A 22,445-nucleotide genomic window follows, 5' to 3' on the forward strand; every position below is an offset into this window, starting at 1 on the left:
CACACGTACGAGTACAATGGTAGACTCACAATATACATTGTAATATATAAACGTTGATTTTATAGGTAACATATCACACGTTCGAGTATGATGGCAAACTCACAATATACATTGTAATATACACACGTTGATTTTATATGTCACCATGTCACCATATCACACGTTCGAGTATAATGGTAGACTCGCAATATACATTGTAATATATAAACGTTGATTTTATAGGTAACATATCACACGTTCGAGTATGATGGCAAACTCACAATATACATTATAATATACACACGTTGATTTTATATGTCACCATGTCACCATATCACACGTTCGAGTATAATGGTAGACTCGCAATATACATTGTAATATATAAACGTTGATTTTATAGGTAACATATCACACGTTCGAGTACAATGGTAGACTCACAATATACATTGTAATATATAAATGTTGATATTCTAGGTCAACAGTTTGTATAAAAAGGGGTCATCCCGTCACATACTAATTGTCACTCAGTGTCACACATGTTATTCCATGTCACACAATGTCACACATTGGCATACTATGTCACACAATATTAGCCGCTGGCCTATGTGTAAGTAATATCGTGAATGGCATGGAATGGAAAGGCACTCAACTAAGTCAGTTCCGATGAGTATATATACACCCTGACATCCTGCTACGCACATACATATGTCAAAATCCCTGTATCATGAGTTCAGGCATTTATTTCCAATGGCTAAAATAATCATTGTTTACGAAGACTACATGTACATTAGCCATTTTCAGTGATTTTGATAACCGATATTTATACTTGAAAATGGAACGAGTTTGATTCGACAACAGGCAAGCACATCATAGCATCATCATTATCGTCGTCGTCGGCATCGGTGTAGTATTCCGGTGGTCCTGTGTTTCCCTGTGTGAGTTTGAACCGCATTTTAAGTTTGAGTGATTGGGTTAACGTATTGAGTTGGTGATGAGGACTACTTTATTGTCAAGTTTCTTCACAAATATCACTGCGTCACGGACCCATGTTCCAGATAAGCGTTTGTCAGCTACAAGCCTACGGATTTCTGCAGCTAATCTCGCTCGCTCGTGGGTTAGATCATCATTAATGAAAACCTTTGGTTGTCGACCCTTCAGTTTAGGCATGACCTCGCGTTTTGTCCGATAAGAGACGAACTTGACCAAGATAGGGCGGGGCTTTTCGTGGAATTTGGCAGGGTCACCAGTTCTATGAGAACGGTCGATGTCTCGAAAATCAACTTTAACACCGAGATCTCTAAATAAGTTTTGCACTATAGTGTATGTATTTTCACCATGCTTCTGTGGTATGCCAAATACTCTGATGTTGTTACGTCGACCACATTGGTACAGTTCATCAATTTGAGCGTCTTTCGATGCCATCCTCTTGGTCAGATCAGTAACTTTTTCTTCGAGATCTTTAACTTTGCTTTCACTCTGAACGTATTTCTCACACATTGATTGAAATTTGTCATCAAGACTTGCGCTAATCTCCGGTAGTAGTATGGTGACTAAAGCTTGACCCTACTTTGATAATAGTTCAGGTGAGCTGAAAGCTTCAATAATGCGAGGTGTGAGGTCACCTGACATCACTGGAGCGTCCAGGCCGGGAGCGTTATACAGGAAACAGAACTGTCACAAATGTTTTTTAAAAAAACAGAGCTTTCGGACAGTCATCTGGCACGTTTGCAGAATGAATCTGTCACTTCAATTTGGGGCGAGTCGGCCGAACTACGTCGACGTTTTGTTGGGTATGGGGAGTCTGACATCAATGTTACTATTCACACGTTTTCACAGTAATGTAGTGGCGTAGATATGATATTTGGTTGATAATACAATTAGAATGATGATCAGTATATACGTTTAAATAGTACTCACTTTGACGTGTTCAATATGGCCTCCCCTCCGAATGTCACAATGACAAACACAATCCAGTTTCTTATCAAAATACAGTATGCCATCCAAGTGATAATCCACCTTTCATCGAATATTTATATCAATATTGTCATAACTGTTGAATTATTTGTTCTCCCCTCTCAGTTTTTTTTCACATTCTCTTGTGACAGCTCAGACAGCCACGTCCGTTCACCTTCCCAGCATGCTTCACTTTTTGAAAATAAGCAAATATTTCTCCTGCGTATTACTTATTTTATCGTGTTTATATTTTTACAGTCAAAATGTGCAAAATGTTCACTAAGGAAATTTATTAAACGCCTACATATTCAGTTATTTTACAAATTGACTGATATATGTCCATCTGTATCATTACAAAACGAATTCCAAACATTTTTATGTTTAATATCATCACCAAGAGACTGTAAATGTTACGATGAAAAGTGCATTTCTATATTGTTTGGCTTCTAATCCAATCTACATAATAATCTATTGTGATGTTTTAGGCCCTTTTGATCGTCTTAATCAATTTTAGTCAATCTGTTAAAGAAATGGACAGATTTTTCAGTCAAAATGACTGAAATATTTACACATTTTTATAAATTGTTTGTGAGAATCACATTTTTTAAATTGACTGTAATATATGCACGCTTACAAAAAAAAAGACTTGTGAAAACAACATCCTTCGAAGAATTTCCCAACCAAGACGTAGAGGAACAAGAATGATTCTGTTCAATGCTACAGCAAATGAAGGAAAACAAAAGGCAAATATCATAATTATAACCTACCAAATTTATGTGTATAATTTTAGGCAGCTTCCTTGTTCGAGGAATGTATCCGTGAATATTCACACAAAGGAACAACACACGTCTGCAACTGTACAAAGAAACTTATTCGATGTCACGTGTCTCTGTAACAATCAAATATTTTAAAATATATGTATCGTTTCGGGATATTATAACCCGTGTTCGTTTCTCAACTGATCACTTAGATCCGGTGTTTCACATAGGTGTCAAGTCTCAAAGGTCGGCTGAGAAAGCCCACGTGACAACTATTTTCATGGTAACCTCCCAAAACCCGTACATCCCTTTTCCCCTACAGCTTAAGACAACAAAGTTCACGGTCCATGGCCCTGATATTATAATAAAAATTTTCAAAATTCATGATACATTATGATAAATTTCATCTCAAATGTTCAATTCACTCTTTATCCAAGCCTGAGGAGATGGCCAACCGCATCTAGACAGTGCATTGGCGATTTCACCTCTCTATTCAACTCGTCCTTCAGGCGGCAGAGACGGTTCTCCACCTGTCTGTACACCCTCTTCCTGCCCCTTGGAGCTGCTCCAAAGTCGAGGTGTAAAATCTTAGCTCGTTCTGCCTGTTCCACCTTCCTGACTACCTCCACAAATCGGTAGATGTTGGGATGTCGGCGAGGGAGACCTCGGCTGAGTCGGTTATGAAAGCCTTCCAGGTTGTTGTTCGTCCTGGGACCTGTTGTGCCGTGATGGTTCCACATTGGTAGGTGGAATCGTGCTCCGTGGTCGACCAAGGTAGTGACGATGTAGTCGTTGAAGGCGACAGCTCTTGGTACATCTGGTGTGTTGTCCATTGCGTCAACCCACGTGTCCTGGTTATTTAGGTTGGTGTGTCCTGTTTGGAGTTTAGTGATTACTCTGTCGATTTTTGATGGATGGAGAATGTTTGGTTTGGTTAGTGGTTTGCTGAGTACTTTTTTGATTTGGCTATTTGAGTTTAGCTATAGGTTATGCCACTTTTTGGTGATTTTTTGCTTGTTTACACTTTAATTTCTGATTTTGAGATGGGTAAGTTTAAGCTTATTTCTGGGATTTTTAGGGATAGTTTAGCTGCTTTATCGGCGTTTTCATTACCGTATATTCCTACGTGGGCGGGTATCCACAAGAAGGTTATGTGTTTGCCTGCCTTAGTTAGGTCGTTTGAGCTTTTAAGTATTTGAATTTTTAATTTAGGTCGGTTTTTGGTATTTTTGTTTTGGAGGGCTTGCAGTCCACTTAGGGAGTCGGTAGGTATTAGGATTTTTTTGAGGTTTTGGATTCTTGATTATGGAGGGCTGAGGCCATGCCCATTAGTTCTGCCGTGAATATTGATTGGTTGTTTGGGAGTCGGAAGGATTGTGTGGTTTTAGTTGGTTGTGTGGTATGGACTCCGAAACCTGTGTGTTTGGAGGTCGGATCTGAAGATCCGTCCGTGTAAATGTGACACCAATTTGGCCAATTTTCGTGTATGTATGCTAGTGTGGTGGTCGGTTTGTTTATTTATTTGGCTAGCTAGTGTTGTGTTTTTTTAGGGTATTTTAAGTTAAGGGGTGAAGATATTCGATTGTTTGCAGTTTTGTTTAAGATTTTTAATTTAGTGTTCATTTAGGTAGTTTGTTATTCTTTGGGATATTGGGGTAAGTAAGGGGTGTTTACGAGCTAGAGCTTGGTTTTTGGGGCTGATATTTTGGTTTATTAAGTTTTGGATGAGAGAGTTTGATTGGGACGCGGCCCAGAAATTTAAGCTTAGCTGTTCCCTGCGTAGACTTAGTGGCATTTCTCCTGTTAAGGCCTGAAGTGAAGTGTAGGAGGTGCCATGTTGGGTGCGAGTAATTAGTTTGAGAGCCTGATATTGTATTGAGTCACGTTTTTTAGATAGAGAGTTGTTTAGGGTGTTGTATATGGCGCAGTCGTAGTCTAGTTTTGATCTAATTAGTGATATGTAGAGAGAGAGGAGGGTATCTTTGGAGGCTCCCTCATGTTAGCCAGTTTCAAGTATCTATATACTAAACCTTACCATCTAAACTGTAAATCGTCTCATCTCAGTTTCTCAATGTAATAATTGTTTCTTCCTATTATTATTTTATAATTTCTAAAAATTGTCTTCTCATCATACAGGCATCTTTCATTACACTTACATTATTTTTTATTTTTTAAACTTTCCTTGAAGTCCCCTAATCCCCCAAAGCTCTACCCCTTTCATTTCAACTACCTCTACTCCAGACCTTAATCTCTCCTTTAGGTGAGTTCATAATGCCAGACAGGTAAATGCCGCGTGTTGTTTTAACTAATATCATAGGCAGTTTGGCAGGGTAAATAGGTTTTAACAGGGAGTCTTTATATTTTAACAGGGAGTGTATATACGTTTTACATGTTCCCTCAAGTAAGTAAGTTGATTATATCTATTTAAATATTCAAAGTGCTGCCAATACAAATTATAACAGCAGCTGGGGTATCATTACAATGGCCAGCAGCACGGGTCATGTGCGGGTCAGTGGGTTGTAATTAATGCCAGAGAATGACCGGTTGGCCACTGAAGCTTAACTTTGTGGATTAGGTGCGGGATACTGCAGGCTGACCATGTATGGAAACGTAACACGATACATGGCAGTCTGACAGTGAGGGTTAAAGATAGTACGCTTTCTGTGAGTGGGACTTGACCCTCGGACAGGGGCTAGGCAGGTTGGCCCTCTTACGCCTCAGAGATCCTGACTGGCCATACTACTATGTAGTTATATAGACATATTAAGATCACGAATAAACGTTGTGGACCCACAGACGGACTTGTGTGTTGTCATAAGAGAAATATCCGGTAGAGCACCAACGTCTACTTAGGATATTTTGGCTGAGCTTCGATCCTCGGTACTTCAAACCCAATGCAACAAGATAAAGAAGTTAGTCAACACAAAGTGAATCGTTTTTTCGTCTGGGGTCCACAACAATCACGACAACAACCAACAATCAGCATTCTGGTTCGTCTATCCTCAAGCTATTCTGTGCTCATCATTATTGTCATCATTGTTCTTACTCGGAGACATTGTTACCACCCTAAAAGGCCAACCCCTTCAGCCGTCCCGGGGACCAGCAACTTTTCCAGGATACAACAGAAAAAGAACCCAGGATTCCTTGTTTCGTCACACCCCTCCCTCAACCATCAAGAGGTGATTCCGAAGACTGATATTTTCATTGACGACCACCGTGTTATCAACAAGTTCCACTTACTCGTAACCAAGACATTTGTTCCTTCCTGTAATTCCTGTGTGTTTGTTCCAGCCACCATCTCAAAAGATACTGTCCTGGTAACTTGGTAAGCATTATTTCATATATTGTATTACAATCAACTAGAATGACTTTTTACGCTCTGAAACCCCTCAATGCCAATGAACGTCTTCCCATATGCTCCCCCGAAGTCTTGAGTTCTCCCAGAGTATACCAGTCACCACAGTCTCGTAATGGTACAACCCAACAAGAAACTATTTTCACTCCCAAAAGGGAAAGCTTGTATGCAACCGGGTCACCACGACCTCGTTTACCACAGCCTCAACACCCCCAGGACCCCCAACAAACTCCGCCATCTTACTTGCCTCCTCCATCACAGTGTACCCTCCCCCCATCCCCACCCCTCTCCCAATCTGAAATACCTGAAACATGTCAGCTGACCAATCGCCCGAGACCCCACGCTGATAATCCTTCGTCCACTGATGATCGCACCACTTTATTAAGACTCATTAACTGCTCCCGCCTCCCGCTCTCAATGTTTGATGGCAAGGATTCCATTGCTGAAACGTTTTGAAAACTTTGCTTTAGTACAAAAGTATTCTGAAGAAGACCAAACAAAAATATTCCCCCTTTATTTAACTGATCTCGCAGCTGAATGGTACGATGCTATCAACAATATTTCACTTCTGTCTTGGTCTGAGTTGAGACAAGCCTTTTTACGGAGATATACACCTTCCGCAGTAGGTCTTGTAACTCGACAAAATGATTTATTGGACAGAAAACAGAGGGAAGGTGAACCTTTCCGATCATTCCTCCGGTCCATAAGCCATGAGGCAGAGCTTCTACAAAGAAATGAAGACATGTACATCAAAGATCTTATTCTCCGTAATGCTCTTCCCAATATCCGCATGTTCATCTTGACACGCCCCCTCGCCTCCTTAGAACAGGTCACAGATAGTGCGGAGATAGCCGAGGCCATGTCAGGGTGGACTGACTCCAGATCTGATGAAACCATGACAGCTATAAATGAACTCTCAGATTAAGTCAAATCTCTCAACACCAATCATGTCAATGCAATAGGATCAGATACTTGGCCAAAGAAAGAGTATTCATATCAGTCAGAATCCATTCCATCACCATATCCCCAAGCACAACATGTGAACCACGGGTCTCAGTCCCCAACTCATCAACCCAGGTCATCACAATACCAACCTTGCATGTATAATCAAGGACTCCAATCTGTGCCCTTTAACGACTCCATTGGATTCCAATGTGAATGTACCGCTCGTTCTCTTGACCAGTTCATGTGGGATCATCAAACCTCTTGCTACGATGTCTTAGTATTGCACATATTTTCACCACCCTCATTTTGACCATGTACCCTTTTGTAAACCTGGTGCTAACGAAACTCACCCCATACCTATCAACAGTCTATAAACGCTCATAGGATTTAATGTTCTTGTATTAAAGTGTACCCTTGGTGCGAGTGTGTGACAATGATGTCGATTTGTTGAAGTTATTTACATCATTAAAAACAATGTATTTTATGCAAGATGTCTGATTTTTTACGTAATATATGGATTATGACTGTAGAATAGTGCATCATTTTGTGAGTGTTCAAATAACATGATTAATCATATAATGGGTAGGTGTCCCGGCAGGATAAAGCCAACGAATAAAAACGATATCCGTTGGGGTCATATGCGGATTGAGATGCAAATTTCAAAGTTCAAGTAGGGACTACTTTCACTGTTTATAAACAAACATGGCGTCGCCCTCGTCATTCGGCGATCGAGTCAGAATTAATCATCGGGAATCTGGATAAACTACAGGGATAATTGCTATCATTATTAAAAGAACAGTCTAATATACTCAAAAATCAGTGTATAACTGTGACGTAGCTAAGGCATTGGCAACTTTGGAGATATAAATTTCGTAACAATTTTGCGAGGGCACGAGGCCTAGCCAAGCGGGATCAGTAGTCATATCTGTGCTTGTAGACCTCTGCGGCCTGAAACCTTCTCCACAAATTAAAATAGTTGGATTTGGCCGAAATATGTTTGAATTGGTACCTTGTTTCGTTTTGTTGCAGTGTGTACATCTGACTACACTTCTTAACGTTATGATAGGACAGACCGACTGTCAACAACGTCTGACCGTGGCCGTGACGTCTCATAGACTAGGGTTAGAGTAGCTTCCCTTTGACAAAGGGCGGTTACTCTGGCGGACAGACCGGTGGATTGCCGCGAAAGGCAATTACAAAAATGTTGTTTTGCGTATATGTTCCTTCGCCACTGTATAAGAAACAGATTTCAGTTGGAACCATATTGGCTACTGTCACTGTCCGACTGACACATCACTTACCCTGTGACGTGATAAATACTAATGCGCGCATTCCAGGAAAACTCGCAGTGTTTCGGTAATGTTTGTGAGAGAGGGAAAGCGAATTTGAAGCACAGAATTAAAGAATGACAAAATATGATAAAGAGGTTATCATGATTATGTGTTTGGGGATGGTAAATATTCTGTATTAGGAATAAACACTATGTATTTAGCTCGCCAAGGCTCGCTAAATACAATGTTTATTCCAAATGCAGGATATTTACCATCCTTAAACACACTCGCGTGATAACCTCTATGTAATGTTGACACGTCCTTCTTTACAGAAATTACATATAGCATAGGCAGTTTGGCAGGGTAAATAGGTTTTAACAGGGAGTCTATATATTTTAACAGGGAGTGTATACACGTTTTACATATTCCCTCAAGTAAGTCAGTTGATTATATCTATTTAAATAGTCAAAGGGCTGCCAATACAAATTATAACAACAGCTGGGGTATCATTACCATGGCCAGCGGCACAGAGTCATGTGCGGGTCAGCGGTTTGTAATTAATGCCAGAGAATGGCCGGTTGGCCACTGAAGCTTAACTTTGTGGATAAGGTGTGGGATACTGCAGGCTGACCATGTATGGAACGTAACATGATACATGGCAGTCTGACAGTGAGGGTTAAAGATAGTGCGCTTTCTGTGAGTGGGACTTGACCCTCGGACAGGGGCTAGGCAGGTTGGCCCTCTTACGCCTCAGATATCCTGTCTGGCCATACAACTATGTAGTTATATAGACGTATTAAATGGGGCACTGATCTAAAGCAATTCCCCGGGACTGGTTGTTGCCTTTGTTATTGTTTTTTCCAAGTGAGTACCCGGATGTATAGCAGAAATCTAGACTAGTTCGCGACCTCTGCTGCGTCATTCGTAAGCGCATTAGTCACTTTTATGTGTAGTAATAAGGGCGTATGGTCATAATGATCAACAACATGAAATACAGTTTTCGAGATAATAAAGGAAATGTAGGTATCTTTGTGGGTAGCATCGGTAATGGTGACGAAGTTTTGATGAGTCACTTGCTTGGTAATTTTGCGATTTTCGTTTACACTATTTTGACTTGCAACACAAAGTAAATATTTCACCTGAGCATTGCTTTTTTACAGTGTGTATATTTTTTTACTGTCAAAATGTGTAACATTTTCATATTTATTAAACGCCTAAATATCCAGTTATTTTACAAAGTGACTGAAAAACATTTCCATCTGTATTATTATGATAACGAATTCCAAACATTTTGATTTTTAATGTCATCACCAAGAGACTGAAAATGTTACGTTGAAAAGTACATTTCTATGTTGTTTGGCTTCTAATCCTACATAATAATCGGTTGTGATGTTTGTAGGCCCTTTTGATCGTCTTAATCAATTTTAGTCAATATGGACATATTTTTTAGTCAAAATGACTGAAATATTTACACATTTTATAAATTGCTTGAGAGAATCACATTTTACAAATTGACAAAGGAAAAGACCTGTGAAAACAATGTCTATCGCGCATTAAAGAATTTCCTAACCAAGACATAGATAAACAAGAATGAATCGGTTCAATGCTACAGCAAATGAAGGAAAACAAAATGCAAATACCATAATTACAACCTACCAAATTTATGTGTATAAATTTTAGGCAGCTTCCTTGTTCGAGGACTGTATCCGCGAATATCCACACAAAGGAACAATATCCCACTCGTCTGCAGCTATACAAAGAAACTTATTCGATGTCACGTGTATCTGTAACAATCAAATATTTTAAAAGATATATATCGTTTCGGGATAGTATAACCCGTGTTCGTTTCTCAACTGATCACTTGGATTGTTTCAGGTGTTTCACATAGGTGTCAAGTCTCAAGGGTCGGCTGAGAGAGTCCACGTGACAACTATTTTCATAACGTCCACGGTTCCTAAAAAATCCATTGAGTGATAGATAACAATGATCAATCAATCAACGTATGGAGCGGTCGGGTAGCCTAGTGGTTAAAGGGTTCACTCGTCACGCAGAAGACCCGGATTCGATTCCCGACATGGTTACAATGTGTGAAGCCCATTTCTGGTGTCCCCCGCCGTGATATTGCTGGAGTATTGCTAAAAGCGGCGTAAACCATACTCACTCAATCAACCTATTATCAGTTAAGCCTTTGAACAAAGTATGTTGTTTTTACATCCGCACTTCACGCCATGATATGAGTGTATTCCCTTTGTTTTAGTAAACCTAGACATGTAAACACTCACTTTTGACATATCCACTGTGCAAGATAACAGTGATTAATCAAGCAACGTATTTTCTGTTAATACTTTGATGACTAGGAACGATCCGTTGATTTACAAAAAAAGTACATCAACTGATCATTCATCTCTTACTGATCTGCCACGTGCATATTACATAACACACATTTCACCTCACTTCCAACCTGGATTTAGATTGAATAATTACCCCAGACACAATAAATGCCAAATGGGAACCTTTGTCGGGTATTCTAAGTGGTGCTACCACTCCCACTAATTGTACCTGTAATAAATTCATTAACTGAGCATCAAGTGAATGACGACAAATACACAAGTGTAGGGTTATACGAGAAAACGTGGATGACAACAGGGGAGTAGTAATCGTATTGTCGACGAAATCCGAAAATGCTTTCACTGCATGGATACTTTTTTTCGTATTAAACTATAACCATCTGGGGTATTTCCAAATGACGACATCCAATGTGCTCCGCCCTTCTTATTATATGTTTGTTTAGGCTGAAGAAATTAATTAACATGCGCCCTTTTTCGAAATCTTTATAGATCACTGTTAACCAATCAGTGATCCAAAATGCGTAAAACAAATATTGCCTCCAAGTTTATTTAGCTGTCCTTGCAGAAGGTAGCCCAGTTTCTTGTCACGCTCAGTTGCTTTGCGTATCATTCGGGTACTCACGGGGAAAAACAATAACAAAGGCAACAACCAGTCCCTGGGAATTGCTTTGGATCAGTGCCCCTTTAAATGGTGTCGTGCCTGGTTAGTTAAAATCCAATTTTCCCTAGTATCAGTAAAGCGAAAACCCAAGTTGGGGTATTTGTCCTACGAAAGCGAGAAATGAGTAATTGCTATAAAAACACCGCATTACCGTAGTTTAGATTAGCGCCCGTGCTGTTCAAACAGAGAGGAGATTGACTAGAGAGTCGTTTCGTAAAAAAAAAATACAGTTGGATGTTTAAACACAGGAGAAGAGCTCGAGATGATCAGTTTCTTAATTGAACAAACAATTAGTTTCTTAGTTGATATGGGTTATGATACCGATGAGTTTAGATGTGAGTCGTTTTTTTAAGAATACATACAGTATGTATTTAATGGTATATATAAAGAGTGCAACTTATTTGGAAGTACAGAAGGAACGTCTGGCTACGGACTACAAGAACGATGCTGAAGTGCGACGACTGGTGAGAAGAGCCGCAGCCTTGCCTCTGCTTCCCTTGAGCAAGGTCGACGACGTCTGGCTCCAAGCCATCGCTGACAGTCCCGCGGGTACCAAGGTCGCAGCCTTCATGGACAACGTCACGACAACGTGGGTGGAAGGACGCCAATTCGGACCTGAGATCTGGAAACATTTTGGTAACCAGGGGCATCTCACTAACAATAACGTCGAGGGGTGTAATCACAAACTCAACAAACTTGCCAGGAAGAGCCATTCAAAGAGAACAATCCAACGTAGAAGTCGCCATTCAACGAATTGGAGCCCAAAGGTCGGCATCACCCAGAAAGAGATGATACCGGCTGATTGACAACCGTCTTCAGGCTCTGAAAGACAATCATGGCAACAACGTCTTCGGCGATGTTGAGTACACAGATCATGTTGGTGACCTGATCCACTTGGAGTGAATGACTTGAACACAACGTGTATGCCAGTGCCACCGCAAATTTATTATAGAATGTATTTATGTATTTACCATTATATAGCAATATCCCGTGTTTACTGTAGCGTGACCAGTCTTACTGTAGCTTCACGAAAGCGAAGATATTTTAGAGTTGATTATGGCTAGGTTTCGCTCTTCCGGCCCAAAACCCTTTAAATTAATGAGCGGAAATTGACCTGTGTTCACCAGACCATAAACACAAGGTCGACCCGTCTTCACTAGTGTTCGGTTGGTGGACTTTTATGGCAGGAAACATTGCACGAGGGTCCAGTCTAGCCATTGTGGCTACACGACAGTAGGACAGTTGTGAATTTAGAAGCGAGTTTATTGCTAGGGGAACCTCGAGCTGACACGATTGTCGCGGGTTGGAAAATGTGCGCCATTAATAAAGTGATTGTTGTGGTTTGCGGACATATTCGTTTGAAGTTTTGCCCACGTGAGTCATTCCAGGTGACTGCAAATATAACTTTTTTCGTTCGCCAAATTTATGCTTTATGATAGAATGATAGTACAATTATGATAGAACAGTCACCACTACTTATGTCTCATTTTGTCAGTAGGAATATGTCCCATTTTCCCACAACCCACTTTCACCGGCTTGACTAATTAATGCGTTAATTAGCCGACTCTCTACCACCTGGTCACGAGCGCTATCACATGTAAGAGCTCGTTTAACGGGTCAGTAGCACCCCATTAAACAAGCATGCGTAATTTCAGAAAACAATGAATTGCGCATGCGTGTGACGTCACTGTCCGCTCTCCCATTAATCTTTTCTTGAAACCACACCCGCCAGTGTTTATGTCAACATGACCGACCAATCGGATTAACTGGATTAATGCTTGAAAAGGTAAGAAATTATGGCTAACCCTTGCCCGAAGCAAGCTACCCTAAGGACCGAAAAGGGTGTTGGGTCGTAAAGACGTGTAAGTTTCCCTAAGACCGAAAAGGGGTGTTGGATCGTAAAGACGTGTAAGTTTCCCTAAGACCGAAAAGGGGTGTTGGATCGTAAAGACGTGTAAGTTTCCCTAAGACCGAAAAGGGGTGGTGGATCATAAAAACGTGCAAGTTTCCCGAAGACCGAAAACGGGTGTTGGATCGTGAAGCGAGAATCACCGGAGCGTGAGATACGGTAACAGTATAGCGAGACAGCGGTAGCACTATAGCGCATTTATTGACTGAATGGAAGTGCGCGGGCTGCGCCCGGTAAACATTTATCAACTACTCTAAGAGGCTATTGGAAATGGATATGAACATGATGTCTCACTGTTGATCACCGGGTGTGACCATGTAGACAGAATCTCGTTAGGGTTTGTGATTTTTACATTTGCCCAATGACCATGGTGAGTATTGTTGGGGATACCAAAGGTGATAGTCTACTATTAGAGGAAATTGGTCGTGAGTGCTTATACCATGTGGATAGGACATCTTTAGGATTTTAATCCTTTCTTTCTCTGTGGGTAATCCTTTCACATTGATGGAAGGAGGCCACTCAGCCAGATCATGACAAAGGTATGTGTATTGTGTAAACAAATCAGTCGGGTTTGCAACAATAGATGAATAAGTTAATAAATTTGGACCGCAGTTACCGCTTAACAACTTAAGACATAAAGACAGGGAGTCGATTCAGTAGAACCCTATGTCAGTTTATTGATGAACAGATGTCAGCGCAGTATATTAAGTAAGTTTCGCTGCGGCTCACTGCCATTAGAAATAGAATTGGGAAGATTCACCCACCCCAAAACACCGCTCATTGAACGTATGTGTAAATTCTGTAATTGCAATGCTGTTGAGGATGAAATGCACTCTTTTGCCGAATGTTCTCTCTATACAGATTTACGCTATGATTTATGGAATTTCGCTTCTCAATCAACTCCAAACTTTATACAGATGTCCGCTGCCGATCAGACCGTGTTCTTTATGCGGAACAATAGGGTGGTCAGACCCCTAGCCGCGCTTCTTCATCACATGTATCAGCGAAGACAACTGTGTCTTTCGTCTCTACCAACTTAGTTCAATGTATTTTATGTCTTAGTATCAGAATGTTCTCCTTTCAACTTTTGACCTTGCACTGGTGATAACTCATTTTTATGTATATGTATGTACTGTGATATTTCTCATTTTTACTCATATGTATGTGACGTCCTGCGTGTCCCGTAGGCCATAATGGCCGGACACTACACACTATTTGTGTATTTTTATTGTCATTGTTGTACAGTGTGTGACACGTAAATAAAATAATTTTCTTCCTCTTCTTCTATAACAAAAGTTATGGTCCTGTTTAGACGATTGACAGTTAGAACGTTGGAGTAATAAATGACCAAAAATTGTAGGGTCAATCGCTTTTGACATGTTTAAACTCACTTTAAGGCACACAAGTCAAAACTGGCCGCCCTTTTTATGTTCTTGTTTGACAGCAACTATGCTCGTGGATTTCAGAGATAGATATGATGTTTTACCTTGATGGTATTACAATGAGCGAACAATTCTTTGAAGTCCACAGTTTGTACAAAATTACAAAATTAAGTCTGTTAAAATATATCAACGTTTTCTTTCATTGAACACAATATTTGAACTGTATTGCCGTAAATAATCTAGTAACTTAAACATGTATGTATGATCTTCATATGCCAAGGGCTATGGCCAGAAAAGCAAATAAAGTTGTGTCTTATGACCTCTATTATCCCTGCTGACGCTATCATAATGTTCTATTTCAGTCTGCCACACCAAGCGTGAATAAGCGTTATGCATGTGTTGATAAACCACAGTGACGCACATATATTTTTGTAGATGTGAAACTTTCTAGTTAATTGTGGATACACTGGGCACACATACATAACAAAACCCTGTGACCGATGAATTGGTGCCTTGATATGCAACAAGAAAGAATCTTGTTTATTTCTAGACCATCAAGGCCATCGTTTACTCCTACATGCATGGTTAGAGGCAAGATCAAAGGCGCCTCTCAGCATTTATTAGACAACAAACAGGGTTGTAAGTTTCGCTTTGAACCACCATCCCCACCCTGTCGGTAGGGGTTATGTACTCGGTGCGCACATAACTGTGTCGAGTTTATCGCGGGGGTTGATGCGGTGTCAGTGTCGAATGGTTTTGTGATAGTTGTGCAAATATTCGTTGTATATCGTATATTTTTGTTATAACTATCTCTATTTGCCTTTTTACTATTTATTCATTATGTGATATCAATAATGCATTTATGGATACCAAAGAATGAATTTATATCACAAATTTAGCAAATCGGTTTTTAGATATCAGTAACTGAATTTATTATCAAATAATTACTATTTATTGATTATATGATATCAATAATTCATTTATGGATACCAAAGAATGAATTTATATCACATATTTGACTTGAATTGTATTACGAAATGTTAATTAAAATTGAAAATCGGTTTTTAGATATCAATAACTGAATTTATTATCAAATAAGTTATATCATCTAAAAAATCTAATATGGTATTGTATCTATAGCCTTCGTCTCCGTGAACTTTATGCCCATTAAGAAAATATCTCCTTGTTACCACCTCCAAGTTCAGCTAAACACGGGTCCCCCTTTGGTCAAAAGTTTGTTCCCCGTGTAAGGAGTGTGTCACGCGTTGCACAAGTGTGGCGAACGGGATACACACCCGTGTTCAACGCGTTTCACACGGGTATCACACGCGTGGCGGACGGGTTCCACACGAGTGACCAACGGGGTGCACACGGGATGCGTAACGCGTTGCCCATGCGTGTCAGGGGAATGAACTTCTAGGCAGTAGTGTACATTAGCTGAGCAGCTGTCGTGTTACCCTGTTGCTGTGGATCGTTGCTCAAGCTTCAGAACACTTCTATTCAGGCCCTCCTATCAATAAAAATGAAAAGAAGCATTATCGGGATTAATGTAAGCAATATCGTTAGTAAAGCTACCAGGTGCGACGGAATGGTTTCAAATGCGATATAAATGAAATAACTATCGTTGTAACAGTTGTTCTCATTGGAATCACCACACAGCCGCTATTGAAACCGACAGCTCCGACAAAAGAACACTTTCATTCATGTCCGTTAAATGCCGCATTTCGACGAATACAACATTTACTGTCGCCACAGCGCACGAAAGAATGGCGGACAGTAGCAGAGAAGAGAAACGGGGACGTGTTTTCACCAACGCTTGTTTCCGGAAAAAGTCGTTTCAGTCAGGATATAAGAGCAAATTGAACGTAAATCAAAATTCCCCTATTATTGTTCAGCAAAATGTATTTTGTATGTATTATCAATGTATTTTGATTGGAGTCGAATGGAAAGTTTATCAGTCGTAGAGCTGGATACATTACTGTTTACGTCCTAGAGCTGTATCTAGCATTTGCCCTATAATTGTCTTTTAAAGAAATCTGTCAGTCAATGTCAGTGAGATCGGCTTTTGACTGATACATACGAAGTTATTCCGTTGAATTTGACCGAGTTTGCCCATAGCGGCTGTGCACGTATTCCGCAAACGACCATGAGAACTTAATCATATTATCTTTTTGTTAGTGTGATATTTTTTTTTAAAATTTCCTTGTAAATTTCTAACATTCGATTCATTAAGTCACAGACCGCCATGCCGTGACGCATGAAGGTTTTAATGTAGTGACGTCAGAGCTCAAAGAACGTTGCGATATTACCCCCTTTCGGCACCCTACATTATAACTTCGTCCACACGTTTATAACATTCAGTCGATATATTTATACTATGATGTGTCTACTTCAGTTGTTTCTACACCCTCGCAAGAAGATAAAACAAATTGTTCAAACAATGGAAATTAACAACCTAAACAATACTGAGGGACACACTGACAGACACGATGGAAACGAACCTCAGTCAGATCTTTCACGAAGCGAGGACAGTTATACCAAAACCGATGGTTTGGAAATGCAGTCAGTGGATCTGGATTGTGATAATGGGAGCCCCACCTCTGTCGTCAGCTGCTACAGAGGCACCACACAAGCGGAGCGTGGACGTAAACACAAGCAAACAGAGGCGCTGGAGGACAATGGTGCTGCTGCTGCTGCTGATGGTGCTGATGATGATGGCGATAACATTGAAAATATGAAATTGATAACTACAAACATAATTAATGAGCCATGTGAAAACATAGCGGAAGGAGAAGATGATGCTTTGCCAATTGACCGTGGATGGGCCTGGGTTGTACTCATAGGTAAATATCAATTATGAATCTTGATGCATGCAATCGTTATACTACTACTACTACTACTACTCCTCTTCCTACTACTACCACTCCTACTACTATTACTACTACTACTACCACTACTACTACTACTACTACTACCACTACCACTAATACTACTACTACTACTACTACTACTACTACTACCACCACTACTACTACTACTACTACTTCATTAATACATTAACACATTAATGAGATACATGAAATATATATACATAGAGAGAGAGAGAGAGAGAGAGAGAGAGAGAGTGAGTGAGTGAGAGAGAGAGAGAGAGAGAGAGAGAGAGAGAGAGAGAGAGAGAGAGAGAGAGAGAGAGAGAGAGAGAGAGAGAGAGAGAGAGAGAGAATGCTTCCTGAATAATGTGTTCCTAATCTCCGGCTAAGAGAAAAAGCATGTCGACAAGTCATGTATGTTTACGCACCTGGATCAAAGGCCACACTCCTCTTCGGGGTTATAACAGGAACATACAGCATTGCGTGTAAGTATGATATCTAATAATTCCATACCCTCTACTAAGCAAAGGTTTTCATAGTGGTTAAGCGATCGGTCATAATGCTGAAGGCCTGGGTTCGATTCCCCACATCGGTACATTGTTTGGAACTCATCTCTTGTGTCACCTGCCTCACAATAACTGGAACATTTGCTAAAACCATACTTTGGAGGAACAAGCGATCCGAAATATGGACACAAGTATTCCGTTATGAGTCGAATGTTCATCACGATTTTTCTGATGTTGACCTTAGAAAAGTAAGGGCATAATGTTAACCCACCTGATTATACATGCAAAGTAAGGAAAACGAACGGTGTTATTACTGAGTAGGTACACCGACGGTGAGTGACCGACTGTTGTTCCAAGGTACAATCTGTCTCCACACATTTTCTGTTTCAAACTAAAATAATAAAGATATCGTCTGTACCTGTCTGATGATGAAATGCGACTTTTGAAGAGGGGGTAATCATTTACACCTTCACATTGATACATTCTCGCAAAAAATTCAAAGTGGATATAAAACAGTTCAGCTGGAATATTTAGTAAAAGGAAGATTGTAATGATATCGGGGGTCATCGAGTGACATCACCTCCTCTGAGTGATCTATCACCTCCACACGCAGTGTCCCTGGATAAACCCAGGATGTATTGAGAGTTTTAATATTTGTTAGTGAAACTACATGTAGTTACCGCAGTATATAAGGAAGTGCTTTGGTATCAAGCACTGTGTAAGTCCACCTTGTGATTAAACGGTGGTATCCGCAATCGACGAGTAATAAAAAGACATTATTGACTTCCTGCAAAATACAGAATTCAACTCAGAAACGGAAACTTTCAAAAGTCAGCAATGAACAGACTACACTCACATGTTAAACAGTACTCATCACAACAACGTATCAGGGAAGTAGGCGAAATAACTTATGAACCACAGGCCACACATGTTTATAGATTTTCAAAGATTCACAAACAGCAAGGAAATTGAGAAGGCTGTAAACAACAAAAATGCGGAATGTGTCAAGATAGAAGAGTTAAACGAGTTATACAAGTCCGTTGTCAAGGGACTCAATAGCCTACCCTACAGCCTCAGTATCTCCGGAGAGCGTAAGTTCATGGGTTCGATCCCAGGCCGTATCATGACAAAAGACGTTATACGATGGTACTTGTTGCTACCCTGCCTGACGCTCGGCATTAAGGGTTAAAACAAGGACTAGTCGGCTCGCAACAACGTATCAGGGAAGTAGGCGAAATAACTTATGAACCACAGGCCTCAAATGTTTATAGATTTTCAAAGATTCACAAACAGCAAGGAAATTGAGAAGGCTGTAAACAAAAAAAAATGCGGAATGTGTCAAGGTAGAAGAGTTAAACGAGTTATGCAAGTCCGTTGTCCAGGGACTCAATAGCCCACTCTAAAGCCTCAGTATCTCCAGAGAGCGTAAGGTCATGGGTTCGATCCCAGGCTGCGTCATACCAAAAAGACGTCAAAAGATTTGTTGCTACCCTGCCTGGCGATCGGCGTTAGGGGTTAGAACAAGGATTAGTCGGCTCGTCGTCGGCATTTAAAATGTGAATGGGGTACACATGTTAAGCTGCGGCATAGTATCTCAGTGGGCTTGCACTATGAAATCGGCATTAGTCCGTTCCAAATAGTCAGACACAGTTATACAAGTGCAATAATATTGGCTGTGACGGTGAACCCCATTTCACCTCATCTCTAATGTTACATATTTATACCCTAATAGCCCTCTTGATTTAGAACAAGATGCTACCCCATACTTGATGCGAACAAAACATGCGACAATGACCAGGGTTTCTCAGAAGAATTCATTTTGAAATCAGTGCATTCTAGCAACAAATACCTTTTACGATTATTTGCAGTAGAAGCTCATGAAAAATATTGTATAATTTTCGTGAAATCCTAAATTCACAGTACTTCTCAATAGAATTCACCATTGAAACGAAGGTAGAAGCATATGCACTTTTAGATGTGAGGGTAATACAAGATGGCACAATGACTGATATGTTTTACAAGTATGCAAACCCTCGTGATCAGTACCTACAGTTTCTCTCACCTCACCCTCATCCTCATCCTCGCCAAACAAGGATGAACATTCCCTTTCGCATGACGAATAGCTTGTATAATTACTTCGGAGACAAAAAAGCACACTTGTTTCACGAGTGAGCAAGCTTATTTCCTAAATGCAAGGGGGCACGGGTGGCCCAGTCGTCTAAGGCGCCGCGATTCGCAGTGCAGAGTTGCGTCCCTTGGGCACGCCAGAAACCTATGATTGTGGGTTCGAATCCAGGTTCGCCCCGATTATGTTTCTAGGTTTGTCAGCACCATACCCGTGCTCATTGGTTTCGACGAAGTGGTAAACGTCTGAGACCTGCATCACTTCGGGCTTTCCTCCCACATTAAGCTGACACGCCGTGATATAACTGGAATAATGTTTAAAAGCGGCGTTAAACTCAACTCAGTCAGTCAGTCCTAAATGCAAGGATCGTTGACTTTGTGTGCTAGCAGATCGGGTTCGAGTCCCGGACGGGACTCAACCCCAAACAATACGAGAATCTGTACTTAACTGAGAAAGTGTTGTCCCAAATGTAACATCTGATAGATTTGACCACTTTCTAAACGGCATCATGTGTTCATATCTTTCGGCGATGGGAGGCATGCCACTTTACACTTGTCAGAGGGGTACACAAAGTAAGTAAACTCGACTACCAGTTGTCGGACTTTCATTTGTGTGGTTTAGGTCGCTGACTTTGTGTGCTGGCGATTAGGTGCCTCACTCTGGCATGGGACTCAACCCCAAAAGTACGAAAATCTGTACTTTACTGAGAAAGTGTTATCCCAAATATAACATATGTTCCTCACAACTGCTTATATTAAATAGTACTACGTTCTTGACGACTAAACATTGTCCAAATACAATGCAATGAACTTCTGCTGAAACATCGTAATAATGATGCAGTCATTGTTTAACAATACATTACACTGTCATATATATATTCATATCTGTCTCTGTAGTTTTATCATTTATATCCGTTTCTAGATCCCGCCAACATAGTGTTACCATGGTGTCCAAAAAGAATTGAATTACAGGGTAACTTGAGTCCATGGTAAAATCTAGATGTTTGTTAAAATTACTTGGGATGTTGTAAAACAAAGTTAATTTGTCGTCGTAAAAGGGCCTTACAAGAAGCACATAGACGTAACGACATAAGACAGGACATAACATCAGCACGTAGCCAGATAAGAGTCGCAGGTCACATGGCTGCCTTTGACCTTAATAAGTCAATGACAGGGACTGCAGTGAATGTCTGCTTTGTCGACGGTGAGGTAACACATACAACGTTACATTCAGTCTCTTTGCAATCATGGCAATGAGTAATGGTAAAGGGGATGATAAGGACGTTTTAAATACAGAAGACAAAAACCCAGGGGATAGAAAGGAAGGACAACCTATTGACTAAGGGTGGGCTTGGGTTAAACTGGGATATACGTACATACGTATGTAACGACTACTAGTGTAACACTTCAAACATATATGTTTCTGCATAAAGTAGCCATTTAAAAAATCGTTCCTTGTATTCATTTTCAGAGGAACACATTTTCCTTCACAAGATAACGATACTCATATTGAAAAGCAGAAACTGAAATAGATAATTTAAAGATGACATGGTGTGTTACTCTCTAAATTATGTTTACCAAAATGAGGCTAAAGTCGCCGGATATTTCCTATAAAGGCTATAGAACATTAAGTGTTGAACGATTTTTCTAGGTATATTATATTGGTAATAGTAACATATGCACACATTAATGTTACGGATGATGTAGTAATTGTAACATGGAGTTATCTTCCTGTATGTGAAATGATATAATTTACAGATATGTTATGTGCTTTTGAAGTTCATCGGTTGATAACAAGGATTATAAAACTACGTGTTGCGAGAAATACATTAATACGCAAGTTTGTGTCTATTTACTGACACATTTACAAACTAATTTGCATAATTTATTTCGTATAGAAAATACCACGAGATCTTCAAACGTGAACACTTTCTCATATGTGGTAACGTCCATTTGGAAAAAAATAAATTGTTCACAGGAAAATCCTAGCCATATGGATGATCAAGAATATAATATTTCGTTTCACCGGAACAACATAATGGAAACATTGAATGCGTTTTTAAATGTAATATTCTTTTCGACAGTCGAGTCTTTTAAACGATATGCACTGTCCTCCCAGAAAACAAAAATCTATTTAAAAATCTAAATTAAACAAATATATTCATTGCAGGATGTTTTCTGAATGCTATGCTCGTGGGTGGATACGACCGATCTCTGGCGCTATTCTTCGTGGAATACCTGGAGATGTTTGGTGCATCTACAACGAAGACAACACTCATCCTTGGGGTAAAGGCTATGACCTACAGCCTAATGTGTAAGCAGACTAATTACAGCATATCATTATCCATACTGAATTAAAACGTATCTACTTTAGGGTATATGTT

General features: G+C 40.1%; 1 protein-coding gene across 1 annotated transcript in view; it reads left to right on the forward strand.

Moving 5' to 3' along the window:
- Positions 1-22,445, forward strand: part of LOC124148555 — a 49,200-nt gene that overhangs the window by 9,913 nt on the left and 16,842 nt on the right. The window contains exons 2-3 of the mRNA XM_046519694.2: positions 16,957-17,404; positions 22,232-22,375. Of these exons, the coding sequence (XP_046375650.2) occupies positions 17,002-17,404; positions 22,232-22,375 (547 nt within the window). The 5' untranslated portion in view covers positions 16,957-17,001. The remainder of the gene's footprint in view (positions 1-16,956; positions 17,405-22,231; positions 22,376-22,445) is intronic.

This window comes from Haliotis rufescens, unplaced genomic scaffold, assembly GCF_023055435.1.
Source record: "Haliotis rufescens isolate VD_foot unplaced genomic scaffold, xgHalRufe1.0.p SCAF_9, whole genome shotgun sequence".
NCBI classification, from domain to species: domain Eukaryota; kingdom Metazoa; phylum Mollusca; class Gastropoda; order Lepetellida; family Haliotidae; genus Haliotis; species Haliotis rufescens.